Source organism: Henckelia pumila, chromosome 3 (genome assembly GCF_033568475.1).
Source record: "Henckelia pumila isolate YLH828 chromosome 3, ASM3356847v2, whole genome shotgun sequence".
NCBI classification, from domain to species: domain Eukaryota; kingdom Viridiplantae; phylum Streptophyta; class Magnoliopsida; order Lamiales; family Gesneriaceae; genus Henckelia; species Henckelia pumila.
In genome coordinates, this window is record NC_133122.1 from 36,231,078 (window position 1) to 36,254,174 (window position 23,097).

Sequence of the window (23,097 nt, forward strand, 5' to 3'; positions counted from 1 at the left end):
TTGTTTGTTGGAGGTTTGGGGTGGAAGATGGCTGTCTCTTGGGAAGGCACAAGATTTGTGGTGGCGCCCGCAGCGTGTGCAATGGTGAGAATTAGAATACGTATTTATTTAGGTGTCAAATATCATGCGAGGAGAGCAAACATTCCATTCATTGGATAATACATGCATATCAAATATTTTATTTTATGTTGAAGAAATATCACGATTTTAATTTTAAAATGAAATTTATCAATTTTTGAAATTGAAATCGCAGGAAAGAATGTACGAATAAAAAGATATATGTGGAATATGGAATTTGATAGTTAACCGATATTTTTGAAATTATACATAAATGTCATATCTTTTGAAGGTCAGTTTCCAAATAATATTAATAATAGATTAATATCAACTATTTAGGTTGTTATGGAGATGTGTGTTGGGAAAAGAATGAATCAAGTAAACTTGAATACAATTGATACATTAGTATCTAACAAAATTCAACTAATCAAACGAAGACGAGATACATGCACCCGACGCTAACTACCTGAGAACTAAAACATGTAACGACGGTGGTCACGTTTTTATACGCGCTGGTCTGCTGCTCGTGCATTAAATTCGCGGTGTAAAATGATGTGCTATAGCCCTGCTAACTCTCAACTGCTTTAATAGCAACCCACATGAAAATGTAGTGTGTCAGATGAGAAAAACAAACCTTGACACATCGAAAATGCAGATATTGTGAGCGAGCTGCAGCAAAGAACTGAAGCAGCATGCAGATCTTCATCATAGTAGTACCGCTAGTGGAATGAAAACGAGAAGCAAGTTTATCCAGCTTACAGGACACTTGGAACTCTTGCTTGTGATGCAAAAAAGACATGGCACCCTTAATGTGGTTTTAAAACGTGTTATCGCATATGAGAATAGGCAAGCTGGTCAACTTCATGGGAGTAAATTTCCTATCAGAAACAACAGCAAAAGTTTCAGACAACTCTTATATACAGCTGAAGCCTAAGAGATTGACAATCAATATATTAAGTTGTGTTTTCTAACATTGAGATGCTGTTTCACACCTTTGTCTCCATCAGAGGAAAATCCATCCATCAGTGTTGTATAACATAAATCCTTCTATCATCGTATTTATCCACTTTTGGCTTCTCCGTTTACTACAGCGGTTTCATTCTTGCTGGAAACACTGATGGCAGGTTTGTTACTGCTTTTCTTTGGCCTACTTCTTTCAGATTCAAGTGAATCTTTTGCCGAACTTACCAATTTCTTGACAAACTTATCCTCCATGATAGTATTGGCCTCTACAGGCTTACTTTTGGAGGACCTCGTGACTTTAATATCAACACTTACTTCATTTGATAGTTCAGCATTTTCAACTTCTACAGCCTTCGTGACTCTGTTTTCTTTAACCTTTTCAATGCTTTCTTCGCTGAGGTCAACAGTAAGTTGCTTTGTGCCCGAGTTCTCGGTGTTGGAATCCGGAAGTAATGCACGCCGGCTCAACCGAAGTTGTCCTTTTCCATTGATCTGTAAGACATAACCATCGTAATTGGGGGCAGTACTGTACTAACAAAGATGTTTTGGTTACTTCAGTAGAGTTAATAGCAACATAAAGACTGGCAGAAAAATCAACCTCAATGAGCTTTACATCAATAGTATCTCCAACTTTGACAGCCTGAGATTCGTACTTAAATACGTTAGCATCACAATCCTTAAGAATCCATTGAAGTACTTCGGTGCAGAAAACTTACATCTTCTGCCTTCGCTAACCAACTTGTGCTCAATTCACTAATATGGCATAGTCCCTGAAGCATAAACATAAATGAAAATGATAACTACACTAGGTAGGCCAGAGGTACGACAAGATTAGAATCCACTGCTCTTTCAAAATTTGGACTACCTCTCGGCCAGGTGAAATCTCCACAAAAAACTCCATATGGAGCAATAGATTTGATCTCGCAGTTCCTAAATACAAAATCATAATCAGATACTCAGGTAACAATGTGGAGACTGAGGTATAGATCATTTCTACTATGCTTTTCAACAAAGAACATTTTCACAGACAAATTCAGTTTCTACAGTGATAGGAAACTCTTAATACAGACTCAGCAGCCTGCCTCCAACATCAACGCAGCAGATAAATTATAATGCTCAATAACTGAAATCTTTTACAAAATGAATATTAAAATTCAGTTTACGTAACACTATTCAGAAACTATGAGCACCCTCAAAATCCATAGCCTCAGTTTATGGCCAACAATTTCTCACGAAATTAACAATGTGAAAGGCAGAATAAAAACAGATAAAATAGAATGGAGACCTGTAAATGTCACCAACACTTGGAACCATAGTGAGGTTGTTAATAATGGCTTTAGACTTCTCTAAACTTGACAAATCTTTAGATGTTATTTTAACCTGTCAGTGTGACATCCAAATGTTACACTTCATTCTTGAAAAGAAACTAAGATTAGCAATCGACAACAAGAGGATAAGTTATCTTCTGACTAACAATTCCGTTATCTTGAGTTTCTATAGACTCGACTCCTGTCTCCTCAATTATGCTTTTCACTTTTTTCCCGCCTGAACCAATGATAAGGTTAACCCTCTCTGGTTTCACCTGCTTGAGCAGAAAAGTTATGGTAAATCACTAAATCCTCATCTCAGTCCTAATAAAAGCAAACAAGATGGGCATCCAGATGTACAAACCTTCATAACATGAATTATGGGAGCATATTTGGAGAGTTGCTTCGAAGGAGGAGGAAAGCATTTTGACATCTCGGCTAAAGAAGAAACAGAATGGAACATGAGCATCAGAGATTGAAGGTAAAAGGTACCACATATAACAGTAGGTTTCTTTCTTGGTGTATCTATTGGTTCCTGAAAAGATATGCAAAAATCAGACTTTATTATATTAGTTCTGTTCACCCAATTGCTTTTCTAAAGTGCTAGTGAGTAGTGGCCACTATTAACCAATTTGGTTATCCAAGATTTTAAGGCACATACAGGTCAAACCTTACTTCATGGCAGTTAGGGATGACAATTTCACCGGTTGGTTTGGAGCCCATGGGTGACGCCCTGATAGAGCTGTCACATCGGGTTGGGCCCGTCGGGCCTACCCACCCTGCCATTAAAAAATGGTGGGTTAGGTTGTGCTAGTGGCGGCCTGTTTAGAGATGGGCCTAAACGGGCTGACTCGTTTGGGCCGTGGGCCAAGGCAGGCTGGGCCAAAAAATTGTTAAAAGAATTTTAAAATTATATTATAATTGGTATTTTTAATATTTTATGTATGGTTAATAAGTTTTGAATGATTTATATATGTTTATTAAATTATAAAAAATTTATATGATTTATAATATTTTATGTATAATTGATTAATTTTGAAAGTTTATATTATTTATAATGATTTATGTATGGTTAATGAAAATTTAAATATGTTTATATATGAATTTTTTAATCATTTTATTTTTTGCGGGCCACGCAACCCATGGCGGGTTGGATTGGGATTTTCCCAACCCGCAAGGGTGGCGGGTGACGCAGGTCGGCCCCAATTAACAGGTATATGCCCTAGACGGGGCAGGTTCGGAGACATTTATCGGATACGGGTTCAAGATAACTCAAATTCCCCGAAGTAGGTATTGGACGGGATTGGGATTCTTATCCTCGCACACGAACCTGCCTCGAAACCCTCGAATTCTATGCATACATATATATAAATATACATATACATATATATTATATAGTTCGAAGTGGGGAGGAGTATATATCCCACAGGAATGGGGGTTTTCTCCAAGTAGGGGGCGGGGGTGGGGAATTCCTTGATTAGAGAAAGCCCGCCCCATTGCCATCTCTCATGGCAGTTGATAGCATGATTCAATAATATACCAAGAATTTGCTTTCGACCCTCTCTTGCTTGCAGTAGAGCTTCTTTCATGACTGGTATAGTAATTCCTCCCACCTGCCATTACACATTTATCAATGAACAAACAGATACAGTATCAATAGTAGTACAAGATAGATCCAGAGTACATGATTAGCTAACTCAAATATATTAATGGATAATAGTCAACTTAAATCAGAGAAATAAGTTTCACAGGGAAAAACTTATTTGACCTTTATGTCCATCTGGAATGCAGTTACCCCATCTTCATTTCCAGCAACCTGAGTCGCTAAATTAAAATTTACTCAACAGCAGTCTAGCAACTTCAATCAATGCATGAGTGACAACACACAGCATGGAATTCCTCTAGACCAATGAAACAAAGGAAAACAGAACATATTTTTCTGGACAAACAACTGTTGAAGTTGAGAAAAGAAATTAATATAGGAAATTAAAGTAGCCACGACCTTGAAATCCATATCTCCTGAAGCATCTTCACCCCCTGTTATGTCAGATAGGATAAGTGGAGTGCCATCTCCTCCAAATTCCTCAGTGTTCAATACCATACCCATTGCTATTCCAGAAATTGAACTCTTCACTGGAACGCCAGCATCTTGCAAAGCTAAGCATCCCCCACACACAGAGGCCATACTGCCACAAGAAAATACTAGATATAAATAAAAATCAATAACTACAGCATAACCTAATAACTTTATATTAAGAATAGCGGTGGCATTGAAACTTGGTGTTACTTGGTTCAAGGAATGGGTGGTAGGTGGTGGATGATTCTAGGTTTGCAGAGCGCACAGACTGAGGCAGGGTTAATGGTATAGATTGGCAGTGATGAACAGGGATGGGGTTAGACTTTTTGTGGTAGTGTTGGGTGGTTGTCGCATCCAGGGACAAGTCATGAAAAGAGGTGGTGGCTGAGCAAAAGTGTACCAATCCAAATGGTTAGTATGGTTTCAAATTGCTGTATCACAGGAGAATTAGTGGGGCTACCACATGATTTGACAAGTAAAGGTGGACAGAGGGTGTTACAGATAGGTGCAGGGATAGCAGAGTGTGGTGGTAAAGGAGGTGTTTAGGAGATGAGATAGACAGCATTAAAAAAAGGATAAGCCGCATCCTATTCTTAATTTATATGACGAATTCATTCCCAAAATCATTAGGAAAGGCCAAAACCTTGGGAACGAGGTAAACAATAGGAAATTCCACATTTTTTTTTGGAACTGGTATTGCCTCGGAAGTAGCTTTTATAGAATCTATATACTATCAATAAATCATGGAATGACTTGAGAACATTAAGTCTTCCAACCTCATTTCTAAATAGCAAGCACCATCTGGGTTTATGAGGAAAAATTTGAGGCATAAAGAACATAAAGAGAAAATACTTGGTCACCGAACCAACCAATGCTACGCACTACCTTGAAGAGCCATTGCTTTCCGTTATGGTACTCTCAACACGAATAGTGTAAGGGAAGTGATCTTCTGAAGGCAATATAGGCCCCAGAGCTCTCTCAGCAAGTATGCCATGCCCAATCTCTCTTCTAGATGGTGCTCCTTGACGGCCAACTTCTCCAACACACGAGGGAGGAAAAGAGTACTACATGCGAAACCAACACAGATACATAAGCGGGCCAAATAGATAAGTCAACGCCAGTGAATCTAGAAAGAAGTGCTTGTGATTAAATATTCATTTAGGAGAGGAAGAAAATTGGAACGTCTTCTTACGTAACATTGCTTTGAATCACAAGCATTGAGAAAATTTGAAAAAAAAAGTACGTGGAGATTCTAGGTTATTGTCACACTTGCCTGTTATAAAATGTAATATGCTTTGATAATTAGATTACTTTTGTTTAATTGATGTGTGATTGAAATAAATGAATTAAAGGTCAAAGTAAGAAAACCCCATGTTAAAACGGTTTGTGCTGCAGTTGTTTAGTGCACAATGATAAAGGAGTTGCTTAGACACTTAACAGAGGTTTGCATCATCAGTAAATTCATCTTCTTCTACTAAATTTCATGTGATCTTCAGATATGCAAATTAGAGTGGTATGCTCAGGAATTTGAAAATTAACAACCATAATCAGGAAACAGCTAACCTTTAGAATTGAGAAAATACATATGGTTAGTGAATTGGAAAAGTCCCAGCAAAATGATTAGCTTCAGTGGAAGCGGTACTCAAAGAGGAAAGAGCAACATCACCAGAAATAAGTTCAGGTTGTTAACTTGTTGAAATCAAGGTCAAGTCTGCAACGAAAATTGATTTCTACCAGCAGCTAATGTAACTGCTTCAACTAGAGATACACTTTTTTACCAAGTTTTACCTGAAGATAGAATCTCTTGAACTCATCTTCATCCACAAGGTTGTCTAGTCTCTGTGCCATTTGTTTATCACCAAGTGTAACCACAGCTAATGACTACAAACAAGAATGAAAACACATTCTAAGTTTTCAAAATGGAAGGATTTACAATTTATCGATAGGCTGAAACACTAGATCGATATTTCATACAACTATATTAGTTATATACAAGAACTAAGAGGAATCCCATATGACTCGATTAAGTTTAACATTTCCCGCTGTTTATAAAAACACGTCATAATTTCTTTTGTTAATTATAATTTTATGTGAAATAAATAAAATTGCACGTAGAGAACTTTGAACTCCGTGATTAAAATGTCCTGTGATTTATAATGTTTTTACTCAACATAATCATTTTATTGGTTTTAAAATTATGCAGCAAATTAACTATTTTTAAAAGAATTTGAAAAAAAAAAAAAATTCTTTTCAACGATCAAAATTGTTTAATCTCCAAAAACTAATATATCCTACAGTCCAATATATGCAATAAAAGGTTGATGGAAAAGAAAATGTGAAGAATGTAAAAGAGCCATGCAAATGTCAGATCACCAAACCTGTGTTTCACCACGAGTGAAAAGAGCACTTCCATGAGCTCTAGGGAGCAATCCACAACGTGAATTAATCAGCCGTAATTCCTCCGGTTTTCTGCCATCACTTCTTTTTCCTCCCTACATAAATGAGAGATAAAAGATACCAGAGTAAAAATCATGGAACAAAAAAAACAATTCACTCATCGGCCAAAAGGCTGCTATACTAACTTGCAGGCATCATTCATATTATGGTAAAGCAAAAAATAAAAAAAAAAGTATACAAGAATTCGAAAACTAAGAGGGTGTTTGGCTAAGCTTATTAAAAACAGCTTATAAGCTCTAAGCTGCTCTAGGAGCTTATAAGTTGTTTTAGGAGCTTATAAGCTGTCAGATCTTATTTTAAAAATAAGCTGTTAAGTGTTTGTATGAACTTATTTTAAAATTTTAAATTTTAAACAACTTAAAGATGTTGATGTGTTTAATATTATAAGATCTTTTTATTATCAAAATTATCAAAAAGGGTATAATACTATGAAAGTAATGTAAGTAGCAATATATATACAAAAATAGTTTTAAATTTATCATAAATGTTAAGTATATATTAAAACAATAAAACTATTTTTTATTTTAATTTAGAAAAAAATTTGATAAATTATGTATAAAAATTGGCAGAGGGAATGGTGCGAATTTAATAAAATATATAAGGATAATATGAAAAAGTAAATATTAAAATAAGATATTTTCTAAAAACGTATGGGTGACCCTACTTTTTAAAAAACAGATTATAAGGTTTCAAACAGCTTATTTTAACAGTTTATAAGTTGTTTGACAAAAAAATTTCCAAACAAATTTAAAGAGCTCATAAGCTCTATCAAACACCCTCTAAGTCAACATCTTCGCTTTTCCGGGCAAAATCAGATCCATTATTTGTCCGTTACCATACAACACTGAATGCTAATAAATAACAATGTCACAATATGACGATAACAACAATGTGAAATATAAATAAAACTGCAAGACTAAGGCAGTGGACAACAATTAAAAACACGATATATATCCGGATAAGAGTGAGGATCCACTGAAGTAAACTGCAAGTTACAACTGAAATATTGAATTTTGTAGAGTTGTCATTTATCTGAGAGGAAACAGGCACAAGATCTACATAATTCAAACATAAAGGCCACATCCCACAAGAGTGTCTAGGGGGCTAAAACTCTATAAATTGTTAATTTCTATTATTTTAGATACACCTGTTATTTTTAGTTATTTTTAAAAAAATTAAATTGGGTTGGTTCGGGTATCGTGTTCGGATTGAGAAATTTTTAAATAATATTTTAGCCAACCCAACCCGAACCCACCCGAATTGACACCCAACTGTCACATCCTTATGCAAAAGAAAATATATTGAGATAGTTATGGGCCTTATGGCTTTAAATGTTTCGCATTAATTAAATTACTAATAAATCGTTCGAAGATATATCAAAACTTAATGTGTTAGATCTTATAGATATAATTTATTTTTAACTTTCCCAAAGAAGCCAAATATGGATATCATAATTCAAACATTGAAATTTAGTTGCAATAATGTCTTGAAAAAAATCTTGCATGAAACCTCTTTCAATTGTGACACAACTTATATCTCTCTGCACAAGTAAAAATAAATTGAGATGGATATGATAGGAATTTTCCCTTAGATAAATCACAATCAAATCATATCATAGAATATAGATACATCGTGATGCAATAATATTAAATCTGGTTTTAAAATATGTTCAATTTCAAACATAAAAACCATACAGATTAAGATAATGTATGCTTACTAGGAAATCTTACCTCCACGATACGCCTCCTCAAAAACTTGGACGAAACTTCTTTGAAAACAAGCTTCACGTCTACCTCAGAGTAAAGCTAGAAGAAAATGAATTGACGTAAACTATGTTAATAGTATAACACTAAAATTTTCAGGAACAAATTTTGAATTTAGACAATTTTTTTGTGTTATCATCCATAGATGTAATGAGCAATCATCCATACAAAGACTAGTATAAAGGTTGCCTCCAAGGCCAACAATTACCAAGGGGGTGGGTTTTTTTGAGGCTGGCTTGATATGAACATCACCTTCATCAACTTCACCATCCACTACAAACTCCTCATCCTCTTCTTCATCATCAAGCAAGTCCTGGACCACTTCACTAGTAACAACAGCTTCTGTTTTACTAACAAATCCTTTTTCTGTAAATATGCTCAACACCTTTGCTTCCAAAGATGACAACGCCTTCTTTCTTGGGATTTTGTTCTTAATTTGAAGAGCTTGAACTAATTCATCACCTGCAATTTCCTGAATATTATCAAAAATCACTGTCATGACTTAAGAGAGAAATAACTTAAGAGAGTAATGATACTACACTTACAATCATAACTAGATTTAATGTCCAGAGGTCCAAAATAGTTTTATATGATGTTTCACAAATTGGCATACGAAGGAAACAGCATTTTTAGAAGCCAATATTATTCAACTCTGCACGCTGTTTATCTATCAAACAAACATCCAAGAGACATGAATTCATCAAAAAATGAATCCATAGTTTGAAACATGCTTACTCACCTGAGACGTATCAAAACAAGTAACGCCTCACTCACTCAAAAAATAAGCTCTGCTCTTGCACTCACAAATACTGGATTTCCTCAGTCTCAAACAAAGAAACCAAAATGTGTTGCAATTATCAATGTCTTAGTTGCTCTGCACTCTATCTTGAGTGTTCTCGCAACTCACTGGTGTTTTTATGACGGCATAAATACTACTTGCATTTAGATAAATGGAGGAAAGTCTCACCATCATTTATACCAGAAAGATGAGAAAATGCTTCATAGGAAAGATTAAAAAAAATTTAATGCAATAGAATTTAAGATCATCAGTATCTCTGTACCTATATGTCCCACTTTTGGATATGCACAGACATCCCAAACCAAAAGGAATAGAAAAAATAAAAAAAAAATACCGATATTAATAAATTATAAGGTGAAGTAATAGGTTACAACTGTTATGGATTATGCCGGAGCGAACATGACGATAATAATAATTGCGGAATAAAACAATCAGCAAGAACACCAAGATTTACGTGGTTCACCCAATATAGGCTACGTCCACGGAGCTGCTGCAATATTTATAACCGGAGAAATATTACAAGTGTATACAAAACACTATATCTCTCACCAACTCAAACCCCGAGTATTACCGAGAAATAATTCTCTAACTCACAAGAGATCTCCCAAAAAAAAACACTCCTTTTTTTTTTCTCTCTTTATTTTCTTCTCTCTTTGTTAATACAAAAGAAGAAAAGAATGGGATGAAGAAAAGAAGAGGGGAGGCTGCGGGGAAAAGAAACGCGTGAAATTGAATGCGAGGCATTCAATTCATTTTCCCGGCCACCAACTGCCACCTACCATCCACCTAACAAATCTCCCACTTGAAGACTTGATTTCAATCATGGCTTCACACAGTCAATGTAGCAGCTCAGACTCCCTCTCTTAAACTTGCAGTCCAGCTGAAGTTGAACATAACTTCAGTTTGTCATTGGTCACTGCCTTCGTGAACATATCATCTGGATTTCTGCTTCCAGGAATCTTCTCAAACATCAAAATTCCATCCTCCAAAACTGATCTGATGAAATGGTACCGAACCTGTATATGCTTCGTCCTAGCATGATAAACAGTATTCTTTGCCAAATGAATAGCACTCTGACTGTCACAGTGTAATGTGCTATCCTCAAGCTTCTGACCCAACTTCTCAAGGAATGATCTCAACCATATCATCTCCTTGCTAGCTTCTGTCACTGCAACATATTCAGCTTCAGTAGTCGAAAGTGCAACAATCTTTTGCAACTTGGATACCCAACTTACAGCCGTACCACCCAATGTGAACACATATCCAATAGTACTTTTCCTGCCGTCTAGGTCACCACCCATGTCGGCATCTACAAAACCTTGTAAGCCTGAATTTGACTTTTTGAAGCATAGAGATGAGCTGATAGTACCTTTCAAATATATGAGAATCCACTTCACTGCTTCCCAGTGTTGTTTTCCCGGATTGCTCATAAACCTGCTCACAACTCCCACTGCATGTGCTATGTCTGGTCTGGTGCACACCATTGCATACATGAGGCTTCCGACAGCAGATGCATAAGAAACCTTATTCATATAAGCATGCTCCTGCTCCGTCGATGGTGATTGGGATTTGGTTAGTTTGAAATGACTAGCCAAAGGAGTACTAACCGGTTTAGCTTCATCCATGTTGAATCTGTTAAGAACTTTTTTCACGTACTCTGCCTGAGATAACTTCAAGACTCCGTTCACCCTATCTCTCAAGATCCTCATACCAAGAATTTGTTTTGCAGCTCCCAAATCCTTCATTGCAAATTCTTTTGATAACTCTCTCTTGAGTTTATCAATCTCCTCCAAACAAGATCCTGCTATCAACATGTCATCCACATATAGTAGTACAATGATATAAGAGTCATCAATCTTCTTCACATAACAACAGTGATCCGCCTGACACCTTAGGAAACCGTTGTTATTCATGAATCCATCAAACTTCTTGTACCACTGTCTTGGAGCTTGTTTGAGACCGTACAAGCTCTTCTGAAGTTTGCATACCATTGTCTCCTTCCCTCGTACTTCAAATCCTTGTGGCTGCTTCATATAAATTTCTTCATCCAAGTCACCATGAAGAAATGTCGTCTTTACATCCAACTGGTCCAGATGTAAATCTTCTTTAGCCACTAGTCCAAGTACTGTTCTGATAGTGGTTAACTTAACCACTGGAGAGAAAATCTCGGTATAATCAACGTCTTCTCTTTGTTAAAATCCTTTTACAACAAGTCTTGCCTTGTATCGTTTGCGGCCATCAACTTCTTATTTGATCCGGTACACCCACTTGTTGTGTAATGTCTTCTTGCCTTCCGAAAGTACCGTCAATTTCCATGTATGATTGGATGACAGTGAATCCATCTCATATTCCATGGCTAACTCTCACTTGGTTGAATCATCATTTTGCATCGCTTCTTTAAAGGTCTCCGGTTCATCTTTATCAGTCAGCAAAATATAGTGAAGTGCAGGGGAGTATTTCTGAGGTGGTCTGATTGTTCTAGAAGATCTCCTGAGTTCAATTTCCGAAGTTTTCGGTTCATCATATTGTGCAACAATTTCTTTATCTTTCAGGTTACTGGTTTCCGACTCATTCACTGGAATATCCATCAATGGTATTTCATCCGTCTTCTTGACTTCAGGACATTCATCACCAGCTCCAACGCTTGACCTGTCCTTATACATCACATACTCATTGAAGATTACATATCTGCTCCGAATGATCTTTCGATTTTGGTCATCCCAGAACCGATAACCAAACTCATTATCTCCATAACCAATAAAGAAACACTTCTTGGATTTCGGATCAAGTTTCGTTCTGCTGGCTGAATCGATGTAAACATATAAGAGACAACCAAACACTTTCAAAACGAAAGGTTTACTCCTTTGCCGCTCCAGACCTCCTCTGGTATTCTGCAATCTAGTGGTACCGAAGGTCCTCTGTTGATTAGATACGCTGCAGTGTTAACTGCATCAGCCCAGAATGATTTCGGCAGTCCAGCGTGCAATCTCATGCTCCTGGCACGTTCATTCAGGGTCCTGTTCATTCTTTCAGCTACACCATTCTGTTGAGGTGTACCAGGAATGGTTTTCTCCATCTTGATCCCGTTCTTTGTACAATACTTCTTGAACTCAATATCTTCATATTCTCCACCATTATCAGACCGTAAACACTTCACTTTCAAGTTGGTCTCATTTTCCACCATGGATTTCCACCTTTTAAATGTCTCGTAAACATCAGATTTATTTTTTAGAAAATAAACCCAAACTTTCCTGCTCGAATCATCGATAAATGTGACATAATATCGTGAGCCGCCAAGGGATGTCTCAGGAGATGGCCCCCACACGTCAGTATGAACCAGCTCCAACTTTGCTGCTTTTGGTTCTCTACCGCCTTTCGAAAAGCTCACCCTTTTCTGCTTTCTAAGAACACAACTTTCACACAGTTTGTGTTCGACAGTTTTTAACTCCGGTAGTTTCCCTTTTGACATCAGCATCTTCATTCCTTTCTCACTCATATGTCCAAGTCTACAGTGTCATAGACTTGAGTTAGCTCCAGCATCCACAGCTGCTAACATGTCTCTGCAACTGGAAGTCATGTAGAGGGTTCCAGTTTTCGTTCCTCGAGCAACAATCATGGCTCCTTTGCTCACTTTCCAAGAGCCATCACCAAAGGTCACTTTATGGCCTTCGTCATCGAGCTGTCCCACTGAGATCAGATTCCGCGTCAGTCTTGGTACATGTCAGACTTTATTGATTTTCCAGACAGATCCATTTGACATTTTCAAACGAACATCTCCCATACCAACAATCTCCAAAGGTTTTCCATCTGCCAAGAAAACTTTTCCGTAATCGTCAGCAATGTAATTATCGAATACATCGCGATTACCCGTGGTATGAAACGAGGCTCCAGAATCCATAACCCAAGAGTCAACAGGGCTTTTCATGGATAACACTAAACCATCGTGTACTTCCTCAGTCACAACATTTGCATTATTTGTTGATTTGCAGTTTCTTTTCAGGTGGCCAATCTCAACGCAGTTCCAGCACTTCAACTTCTTTTCAAATGTAATTTTATCTTTACCATTTCCTGACTTGGACCTGCTCCGCCATCGGTTAGAACCTTTTTCGCTACTCCTGCCGCTACTTCTGTTTTCGAGATTTAGGGCAGATCTCGATGATATTCCTTCACCAAAATCCCTCCTTCGAACTTCTTCGCCAAGAATTCGATCTCGAACATCATTGAATTGTAACTTTCCTTTTCCAGCAGAATTGCTAACCGCTGCCCGCATCGACTCCCAAGCATTTGGTAAAGACGCCAAAAGAATAAGTGCTCGAATTTCATCATCAAATTTAATTTCAGCCGATGTTAGCTGGGAAGCAATCGTGTGGAATTCATTGATGTGTGCCGCCACCGAAGCACCTTCCTCCATCTTCAAGTTGAATAACTTTTTCATGAGGAACACTTTATCATTTGCTGATGGCTTCTCGTACATGTCCGACAAAATGGACATCATCTCCTCCGTGGTATTTGCCTCCGCCACGTTGTGTGCCACGTTCTTTTAGGGTCAATCGTATTATCCCTAACACTTGTCGGTCAAGAAGCTCCCACTCATCATCCTCCATCTTTTCTGGCTTCACCCCGGATAGAGGTTAATGTAGCTTCTTGCTATACAGATAATCTTTAATCTGTAAGCGCCAGAACGTGAAATCTGTACCGTCGAACTTTTTGATTTCATGTCCCGATTCGTCATTTCCGGCCATCGCTTTTACTGCCTTAATAAAATTTCAAAAGATCTTTTATGATGTGGAAGATCAGATAAAGCTGCAACCACAGAGCATACTCAGACTTTTAAGAAATTTTTCACCAAGGCTCCCGGACACCGTAACAGCTTTGATACCAGTTGTAATGTATTATGCCGGAGCGAACATGACGATAATAATAATTGCGAAATAAAACAATCAACAAGAACACCAAGATTTACGTGGTTCACCCAATATAGGCTACGTCCACGGAGCTGCTGCAATATTTATAACCGGAGAAATATTACAAGTGTATACAAAACAATATATCTCTCACCAACCCAAACCCCGAGTATTACCGAGAAATAATTCTCTAACTCACAAGAGATCTCCCAAAAAAGAACACTCCTTTTTTTTTCCTCTCTTTATTTTCTCTCTCTTTGTTAATACAAAAGAAGAGAATAATGGGATGAAGAAAAGAAGAGGGGAGGCTGCCTGTTTATAGGGGAAAAAAAACGCGTGGAATTGAATGCGAGCCCAGCCACCAACTGCCACCTACCATCCACCTAACAACAACCACACAAAAGACAAAATGACTTGATAGTTTCCATGTCATGAGTTATGAGTATATCACAATTCCCACAAACTGCAGTTAAAAGGACACTAAGAATACAAGATAAAAAACAATACGGTAGGACAAATAAGTAAGTGATACTAACAAGATTTGGCTAAGATTTTTTCTTAAGATAATGAAGTTAGAATTTATAACATGAAAATATATCATGAGAAACAATGTCATGAGAAAAGACTAAGCATACTTCGACATGCTCAGACAGCTCAGAAGGAATAACAAATGGCCAAGATTTATTTTTAAGATAATGAAGTTAGAATTTATAACATGAAAAAATATCATGAGAAACAATGTCATAAGAGAAGATTAAGCATACTTCAACATGATTATACAGCTCAGGAGGAGGTAGTTTGATCGCGTCGAGCATTTTTGGTTTTCCGCACATCTTCACCAAGGTTTCCACCTCTTTGCAAATAGTCCGCACTGCATTCTGACATTGCAGGCAGTAAAAACTTCAGTCACTCGCGTAAAGCTTAACGACATTTAAAATTATTATAAAAAATTTGAAGTGGATTAAATAACACCAAACGTAGCTAGGTGTGGTTGAAAAAACTTTTTTGACCTGCGGTGGGCCAGAAATTGCAAATGTATTTCAAGAAATGCAAAAATATTCCTTCATGCAGACATACTCAAAATTTACTTCATGATCTATACTCTATAGTGCTATTCCACAATTGAAGCACAACAAATCAACACATGGCATAACAAGATAAGAAGCACAGAAGCAAGGGACCTGTCCAACTTCTACAGCTTGCAATAGCTTCTCTTCAGGAAGGAAGTCGCAATAACCCTATGATGATCCATTAATTAAACACAAAAGAGGTTAGAATATAAAATCTCGAAAATGAAGTACTTGAAAATGATCTTTATTATACCAAATATATGCGAATCATTTATGCATTGAGAAACATCTTTAATCAACCCATGGAAATGGACATACGCTTTCAGCTTAATTTAATGTCAGTATGCCACAGTTTGATAACAGGAAGCAGTGAACATGTACCAACTACCAAACTTTGATGCTGGTAATTTTTTAATAAATAACCAAAATCTATGCGAAAAAAACATCTATAAATGATGACGATATGATTTATGATTTTTTTTAATCGGATTTATGACAAAATTTCTACTAAATAGAGAGTATTGTTGGATCATTATTTTGTAAATCGACCTTTTAATGCTATTGCTATATTTAAGACATGACCTTGCGCAACCCAATTTATGAAGTTCAATTGCATCAGTAACTGTTCCAAAGGGAACACAGTATTGACAGCATCACATGATTTCAAACTCCGACATATAAATTCCAACCACCCAAAAGTCGAACAAAATTTTACAAGCAAGCACCAGATTAATTAGAGTTATTTGCATCAAATAACCCTGTAAAATATTGAAAATGCACACTTCTCCCCTGTGAAATTTTAATAGGCATCTTCAACCCTAACCTTTTAAAAAATTAGCACACTCGCCTCTTCAGATGAGTGATTATTGTGCACGCGCCCCTCATGCGACTGGGCAAAGATTTTGATATTTTTTTTGCATCAAATACCCCTGTGAAATATTAAAAATGCATATTTAACCCCTGTGAAAATAATTTTTAAGTCTATTCAACCCATAATACACAATTTTTATTAAAATCTAATTATAAAATATTTAGCAAACACTTTTCGTTTTATTAAAATATTATTATTTTATCTTGTTATCATTATTTTATTAAACTTTCTTCTTGTTTTCAACTTTTCCATTAAACATGCATTCATAAACAATTATTTAAATAATTTCAAGTTACAAAATATTGAACTAAACCGATAAGTTCAAACATATTGCTTTTTCGATTTAGGACTGTATATTATTGAACCAAAATTTAAATTTTTTGATAATATGCATTTCAAATTTTTTAATAAATAATAAAAAATAACATGCTTATATAATTCTAAATCGAAAAAGTAACATTCATGAACTTATCATTTGGTTCAATATTTTAGTATTTTTAGATATTTAAATCCTTATTTATGAATCATGTTTAACGGAGAAGTTGAAAACACGAAGTGATTTGATAAAATAATGATAACGATATAAAATAATAATTTTTTTAGAAATAAATAAATTTAAAATTATAAATTTAAAATAAAAAATAAAAATAAATTAAATTAAAAATGTTTGAAAAATATTTATAATTAGATCTTAATAAATATTGTGTATTACTCCCTCCGTCCCAATTATATTGTCCACGTTTTTTTTGTTTGTCCCAAATATATAGTCATATACCATATTTAGTAATATTTTTTTACACTTATTTACTAATATACCCCTATTAACTACACCTTGAAAATTGTGTAATCATTTTTTAATACATTGAATAGGGATAAAATAGGAAGTTTATATAAATTTTCTTTCACAATACATTTTTTTTAATCTTTGTGAAAATCCAAAGAAGACAATATATATGGGACGGAGGGAGTATTATTTAATGCAAATTCTGCAATGCATTTTAAAAAATTTAGATTTTGGTTCAAAAATCTATAATCATAAATTGAAAATTAATATGCATTTAATTATCATTTTGATTTAATATTTTGGTACTTTTAGGTATTTATATCTCGTTTATGAATGCATTTTTAATTGAGAAATTGGAAACAAGAAGAAATTTTAATAAAATAATGATAACAAGATAAAATAATAATATTTTTTAGAAAATAATTATATAATCATAATAAATTAAAAATTAAAATAAATTTAATAAAACGAAAAGTGTTTGCTAAATATTTTATAATTAGATTTTAATAAAAATTGTGTATTATGGGTTGAATAGATTTAAAAATTATTTTCACAGGGGTCAAATATGCATTTTTAATATTTCACAGGAGTATTTGGTGCAAAAAAAATATCAAAATCTTTGCCCAGTCGCATGAGGAGCGCGTGCGCAACAATCACTCATTTGAAGGGGCGAGTGTGCTAATTTTTTAAAAGGTCAGGGTTGAAGATGACTATTAAAATTTCACAAGGGAGAAGTGTGCATTTTCAATATTTCACAGGGGTGTTTGGTGCAATTAACTCGATTAATTATTAATCAAACTCTAATTAACAATCAATTCCTGGATTTCTAAATATATTTATAAGCACAGATGTCAAGATTTAAAAAATAACCTCTATCATCAATATTGCACTATCTGTCCCTGCTAGCAACAAGTCCAGCTTAGAGTTTTCTAGCTCCTTGGTAGTTGGATTCACAACAAACTTATCTCCAATAAGACCGATTCGTACCCCAGCAATAGCTTTAGAAGTTGGCACTTCTGAAAGAGCTCTGGCGTATTGCATTTTTTCACATAAAATTTTTTTTCATAAATTAGATCAAATTGATTAACCTGAGATAGTCACCAGTAAAAGAAAGAAAAAGAAATGGGCTTACACGGCAATTCCAGCTGCTGTTACTGCCAAAGAATCTGGGGGATGTAAACCATCATAACTTAGTACCTGTCCCAGGGGATGATGAAATTCAAAAGGCATGAAACAATACTGTCGGTGTTGCACAAAATCCAACTAAAACTGAGAAAAGAACTTCACTTCAAAATCATGTGACGTTGCTGACTGATGTCACTCATATTTAAGCTGAAAATTCATTTAGTTTCAGTTGGCTCAAACTGGTTGAGCGTACATTTTCTAATTATTATCTGAAGATACCTATAGCTGACATCTGCAACTCAGTCTAAACAAAAATTCAATTTTCAAGATGTGCTAGCCATCTCATCATGTTTCAGATATTTGCTAATACACATCAAGGTCACAGCAATTTATCAATCCTTTCACGTCCTCGTATCTCATCCTTGAGTTTCATCTTTAAAAGTCTTTAAATGACAACAGAATTTAGGATGTCCACGATCTTTATTCTATGAGAACAAGTAATTGAGAGAATGGTGCTATAAATGGCTATTTCCACTGATTCACTCATTGAGCACAGAAAAAATAAGTACCCAAGATAATATCTGTGTTTCATGATAAAATCCCTTGAGCATCGTTGGGCGAAGAGGTCTATCTATGAGTCGGCAAATGAGAACCTGCAAGAAGAAACTACTTAATTCAAATGTCAGATCCGTATAAACAATTTGGTGAGGGGGGAGCGGCATCCCTGCAAATGTCATTAAATACAGGAACATATTTACAGGTACTACTCACAACTGTAAAAGTATCACATAACCAATCTCAAGCCCATTTAAAAAAAATTAAAAGAGTGATGCTGATTATATATCAACTTTTTTGGCATTTGTTTATTGCAGTGGTATCAAAAGTTCAGCAACTTTCTCCCAATACATTTTACTTTATTATAGACAAAGCAAGCAGTTACACAATCACTTCCCATTATTTTGCAAAGTTATTATGCAAAGAGAGTGCTTTTTTGATGCAAGAAACACAATCAGAAGTAGAAGAAAGTCGATGGACAACAGCAAGTCAATTGGAAGACAATGGTCAACCAAAAGAAATTAAGATGAGAGAAGTCCAAAAATGCAAGTGTTCAGAAGTCGGGAAGTTGGATGCTCCACAATTTCATTGTGGGAGTTTGATTGAGCAAATCAGGAAGAGCATTCTGAAGCCCAATTTGACAATCTAGGACCAATCAGGAGCTCAACTAATGGTGTAGCAGTGGTAAATAACCAATAGGAATCTCAAACTAACTCAATGACCAACTTAACGAATGGCAGACAAAAGTTGGCAATCAGAAAATGAACTGCTTCACAACGTGTAGTCTAAGACAGCCTCAACTCGGAAAGCTGTCTGAGAGGGACAGGCAATCAAAACCGTGAAGCTGAAAAGATCTTCCTGATTAAGAAGGCAAACCAAGATGCAAAGTCATAAGTAGCCTAAAATCTAAATACAGATGACTAACGAGGACCAAAATGATGATGGATCCCGTCTCTTTCTCGAATTGGATTTACTTATTTTTATCAAAAACAAAAAGTCCAGCTTTTAGTTTTATGTTTTTTCCCTAACATTTGAGATCCTATGCATAGTTTTAAGTCCTCGAGAGTCATCATAATAGGTTTCAAATAGAAAGACAACCAGAAAGAAGCAAAAACTAAAGCATGTAAAGTCATGGAACATCACTCAAACCTAATGTAATAATACAAAAAGGCCCATGTTACTTTAGTTCCTCTGTTTTCTGGGTTTTTCACATTTTTTGTATTTTCTTGAATTTTTACCCGCTTATGTTCGGTTCTATGTTCTCATTCTTCTTGAACTGGGCTATCATATTTCGTGACAACGTTGATTTGACTGAGCCGAAAATTCTGTACAATCATATGAGTTTCTACTGATAGCTCTAAACTCCTGTCTATTTGTCAGTCACTCGTAACAAATATGTTTCCCAATTTCAAGTTTTGTATTTTTGTATAAGCTTTCTACAAAAGAATGATCTCTTGCTTTACTCACAGACATTTGTATGTTGAACTGTTAGATCATTTTTCTTCACCATTGTTTTTCGAAATATTTCATGAAATGAATCCAAAGTCTAGACATTTGTATGTCGAATTGTTTTCTTCTCATTTAGTATTTTTATTGCTCACTACCATCAATCTCTTATTTATTCATCTGTGTGCCCTAAATTTTAGCTTCATAATTGCGCAGTCCTTGCAAAACATCTGAATACTTGAATTTAACTGTATTTGTGATGAGTGATTTGATAGAAAGGTTCTTCCACAGAATATTACTATTTTCCACAGAATATTACTATTTACCATAAATGTAAATTAATTAATTGTGATAAGTGGAAAACTGGAAATATAGAGTACCATTTTATAATTCAAAAATATATGTTATCGGACAGAGCATAAGACAGTCACTGGTACCGGAAAAAAAATCTGTGTTTCTGGATACTGAGATCATCAGCATTAAGTGCATTAGTTTTACCCAGACAACTGAAATTAGAATCTCATGCAAAGCAGGCATGCAAAAATTAAATGCCTCTCATTTAACCATGAAATAGCCCATGGTATCACAACAGTAAAATTCCTTAGCAGGTTACAAAATTACCTCATGATCCTTGGTTTTTCCCTCTCGTTTGAAAAATCCTCCACTGCACAAAGGCAGGTTAACAAAAACTTAATCCTCCATCACAGGCTATCCAAGAATTTCAAAGATTACAAGGAACAAAAAACGTGCATATTTATTTACCTGGTTCGACCAGCAGCCGAAAATTTTTCTTGATAATTTACCGAAAGAGGAAAAAAATCAGAAGGCTCGCTAGGATCCTCAGCCATACAAATGGTTGTGTAGATGATCTACAAAAAGCATTAAGAAAAAGTGTTTCAAACAACATGCAGCTAACACAATAATACATATATCAACCATAGGTTCAGTTCCAACTTCACACTAACGAAGTTCTTTCACTCAGATTAAATCTATCAAACTGAGAGGCACGCATCTGCATTTGAATGGATGTCCTTTAAGATTAATCAACAACATATATCACTTTTCTGGTCCAGAGGAGTTCCAAGAAATAATTCAGTAAAGCTTAATTGGAAAAAACACATATTAAGTTCAAAACATACGGTTTCTCCATCTGTAACAGTAACAGCACCACTAGCTTGTCTCCCTATGTGACCCGTCTCAACAAATATCTGCAGAAAATGCGGAACAGCTTGAGGTAAAAATTCAACAAAAAAATATGTTAAACATCCTAATAACACAGCTAAAAGAATATGCTCGAGGAATAATAATTAAGCAAAACAAAATAGACCACCAATTATATGTGATCCATTTTAAACGTCATAGCTATCATGTTTCATAAACAACCAAATTTATTCTGCCTGAAATCATAATAAGAAAATATTTGAAGCAAAGCATATCAGTAAACATATTCAAGAATCGAAATTTAAAATTGTTAACTATTATTGTTCTTTACGATAGTTGGCCCCAACCCTATTAGCATCCAACTTCCAATGTGAAACTAAGACATAAAAATACCCGGAAAAAAAACAGAAATTAATTCAAAAGCCTAACATGACGATCTCCGACTGGGATTTTAATGGAATAAGGAGCGGAGGGTTGTAGCGGTAACGGAGCCTCCTCAATGCGAGCATTATCTTCTGCGGTTAAAGAAGCTTCAATCCTATATCGATTAAACGATGTACCCCTCCACCTCCTGCCTCCATTTCTTAATTTTCTCGCTCTGGAACTTCGAGATACGTAATCCGGCAGTATAATTGAAGCAAAATGACGATTAACCGAGGAATTAAAGCAATTCAGAGTAGAAAATTGAGAAAATATTTCTGATTTCTTGGAAGTTGACACTTTGGACTGAAATGGTGGGGTGTGGAAGGTCGAAGTGGGGCGTGCTGCCAGCATTTCTTCGTCTTCCCCGCAGTTCCACCGTCACTGTGTGTGAAGTGTGTGTAGCATTTGCAGGCTTATCCACTGAGAAAAAATGGAAGGTGGCGGCGTGGAATCGAATCGTTTGATGGCGGGCTCTTAATGGGCTTTGTCTCCGTAATGGGCTGGCCTTGATCGATTAACCTTTTTGGGCTTGACAGCCCATATCTTACTACTTGAAGAAAGAGGAGATGAATCAGATGATTTTGCATTCAATTTTCTTGCATTTGCTGCTTATTCAATTCATTATAGTTGCTTTTGGATCGAAGAATTTGTTTAGGTTTATTGTATTGATTTGGTTCAAAATTTGAATGAAAGATTTGAGATCACTTGTGTTAACAAGTATATTTTTATATTTCAATTTCAAATGCACTCTTCAACATTGTCATTTCAAATTTATAGATTGAAACTTTTGAAATTCATCCACAAATCCAAATGCATCAATCAAACCGCAATGTTAATGTTAATGTTATGCATGAGTTGATGTTGTATTATTAATAGAAATCATATATAAACATTTTGTAGATATAAATTAGCTTTTTTAAAAAAATATATTTTATGTCAAACAATTTCCGTGTAAAAACTTACTTGATTGACATTTTTTTATGAAATGAAATAATGTAACAATTAAATTGACTTTGGAATGAAATAAAAAGAGGAATGTGGTGGTAGTTTTATTATTTTCCAATTATTGATACCAGAAGAAATGAGAATGAATGGAATAAAATTATTTTCAATAATAAAATCATTTTTTATTTAAAATATAGCCACTCGACAATTGTTTATTATTGTTATTATTTCCGCTCTATTAATTATTATAAAATCATTGTTATTTAGTTTAGGTTTTTAACTAATCTAAATCTAAATGATAATAATATTTTAACATATTATTATTGTGATTTGTGAAATATAGGTTTAGATTAGTTAAACTAAACTAACGATAGAAATTTTTAAAAAAAT

The 23,097-nt window shown here is 35.2% G+C and overlaps 1 protein-coding gene across 1 annotated transcript; it reads right to left on the reverse strand.

Moving 5' to 3' along the window:
- Positions 1-415: 415 nt before the first annotated feature.
- On the reverse strand, positions 416-22,188 carry LOC140886574 (probable polyribonucleotide nucleotidyltransferase 1, chloroplastic). Its single transcript, XM_073293216.1, is given in 26 exon segments — positions 416-935; positions 1,050-1,512; positions 1,619-1,660; positions 1,737-1,790; positions 1,886-1,912; positions 1,914-1,950; positions 2,306-2,400; positions 2,495-2,602; positions 2,692-2,765; positions 3,868-3,940; positions 4,096-4,143; positions 4,330-4,513; positions 5,290-5,468; positions 6,193-6,285; positions 6,783-6,896; positions 8,592-8,666; positions 8,833-9,096; positions 15,092-15,205; positions 15,509-15,565; positions 17,923-18,079; positions 18,185-18,249; positions 18,747-18,830; positions 20,800-20,842; positions 20,941-21,047; positions 21,318-21,386; positions 21,769-22,188. Coding segments are annotated over 25 exon segments (2,904 nt in total). The 5' UTR covers positions 22,114-22,188; the 3' UTR covers positions 416-935; positions 1,050-1,116.
- Between the last annotated feature and the right edge of the window lie 909 nt (positions 22,189-23,097).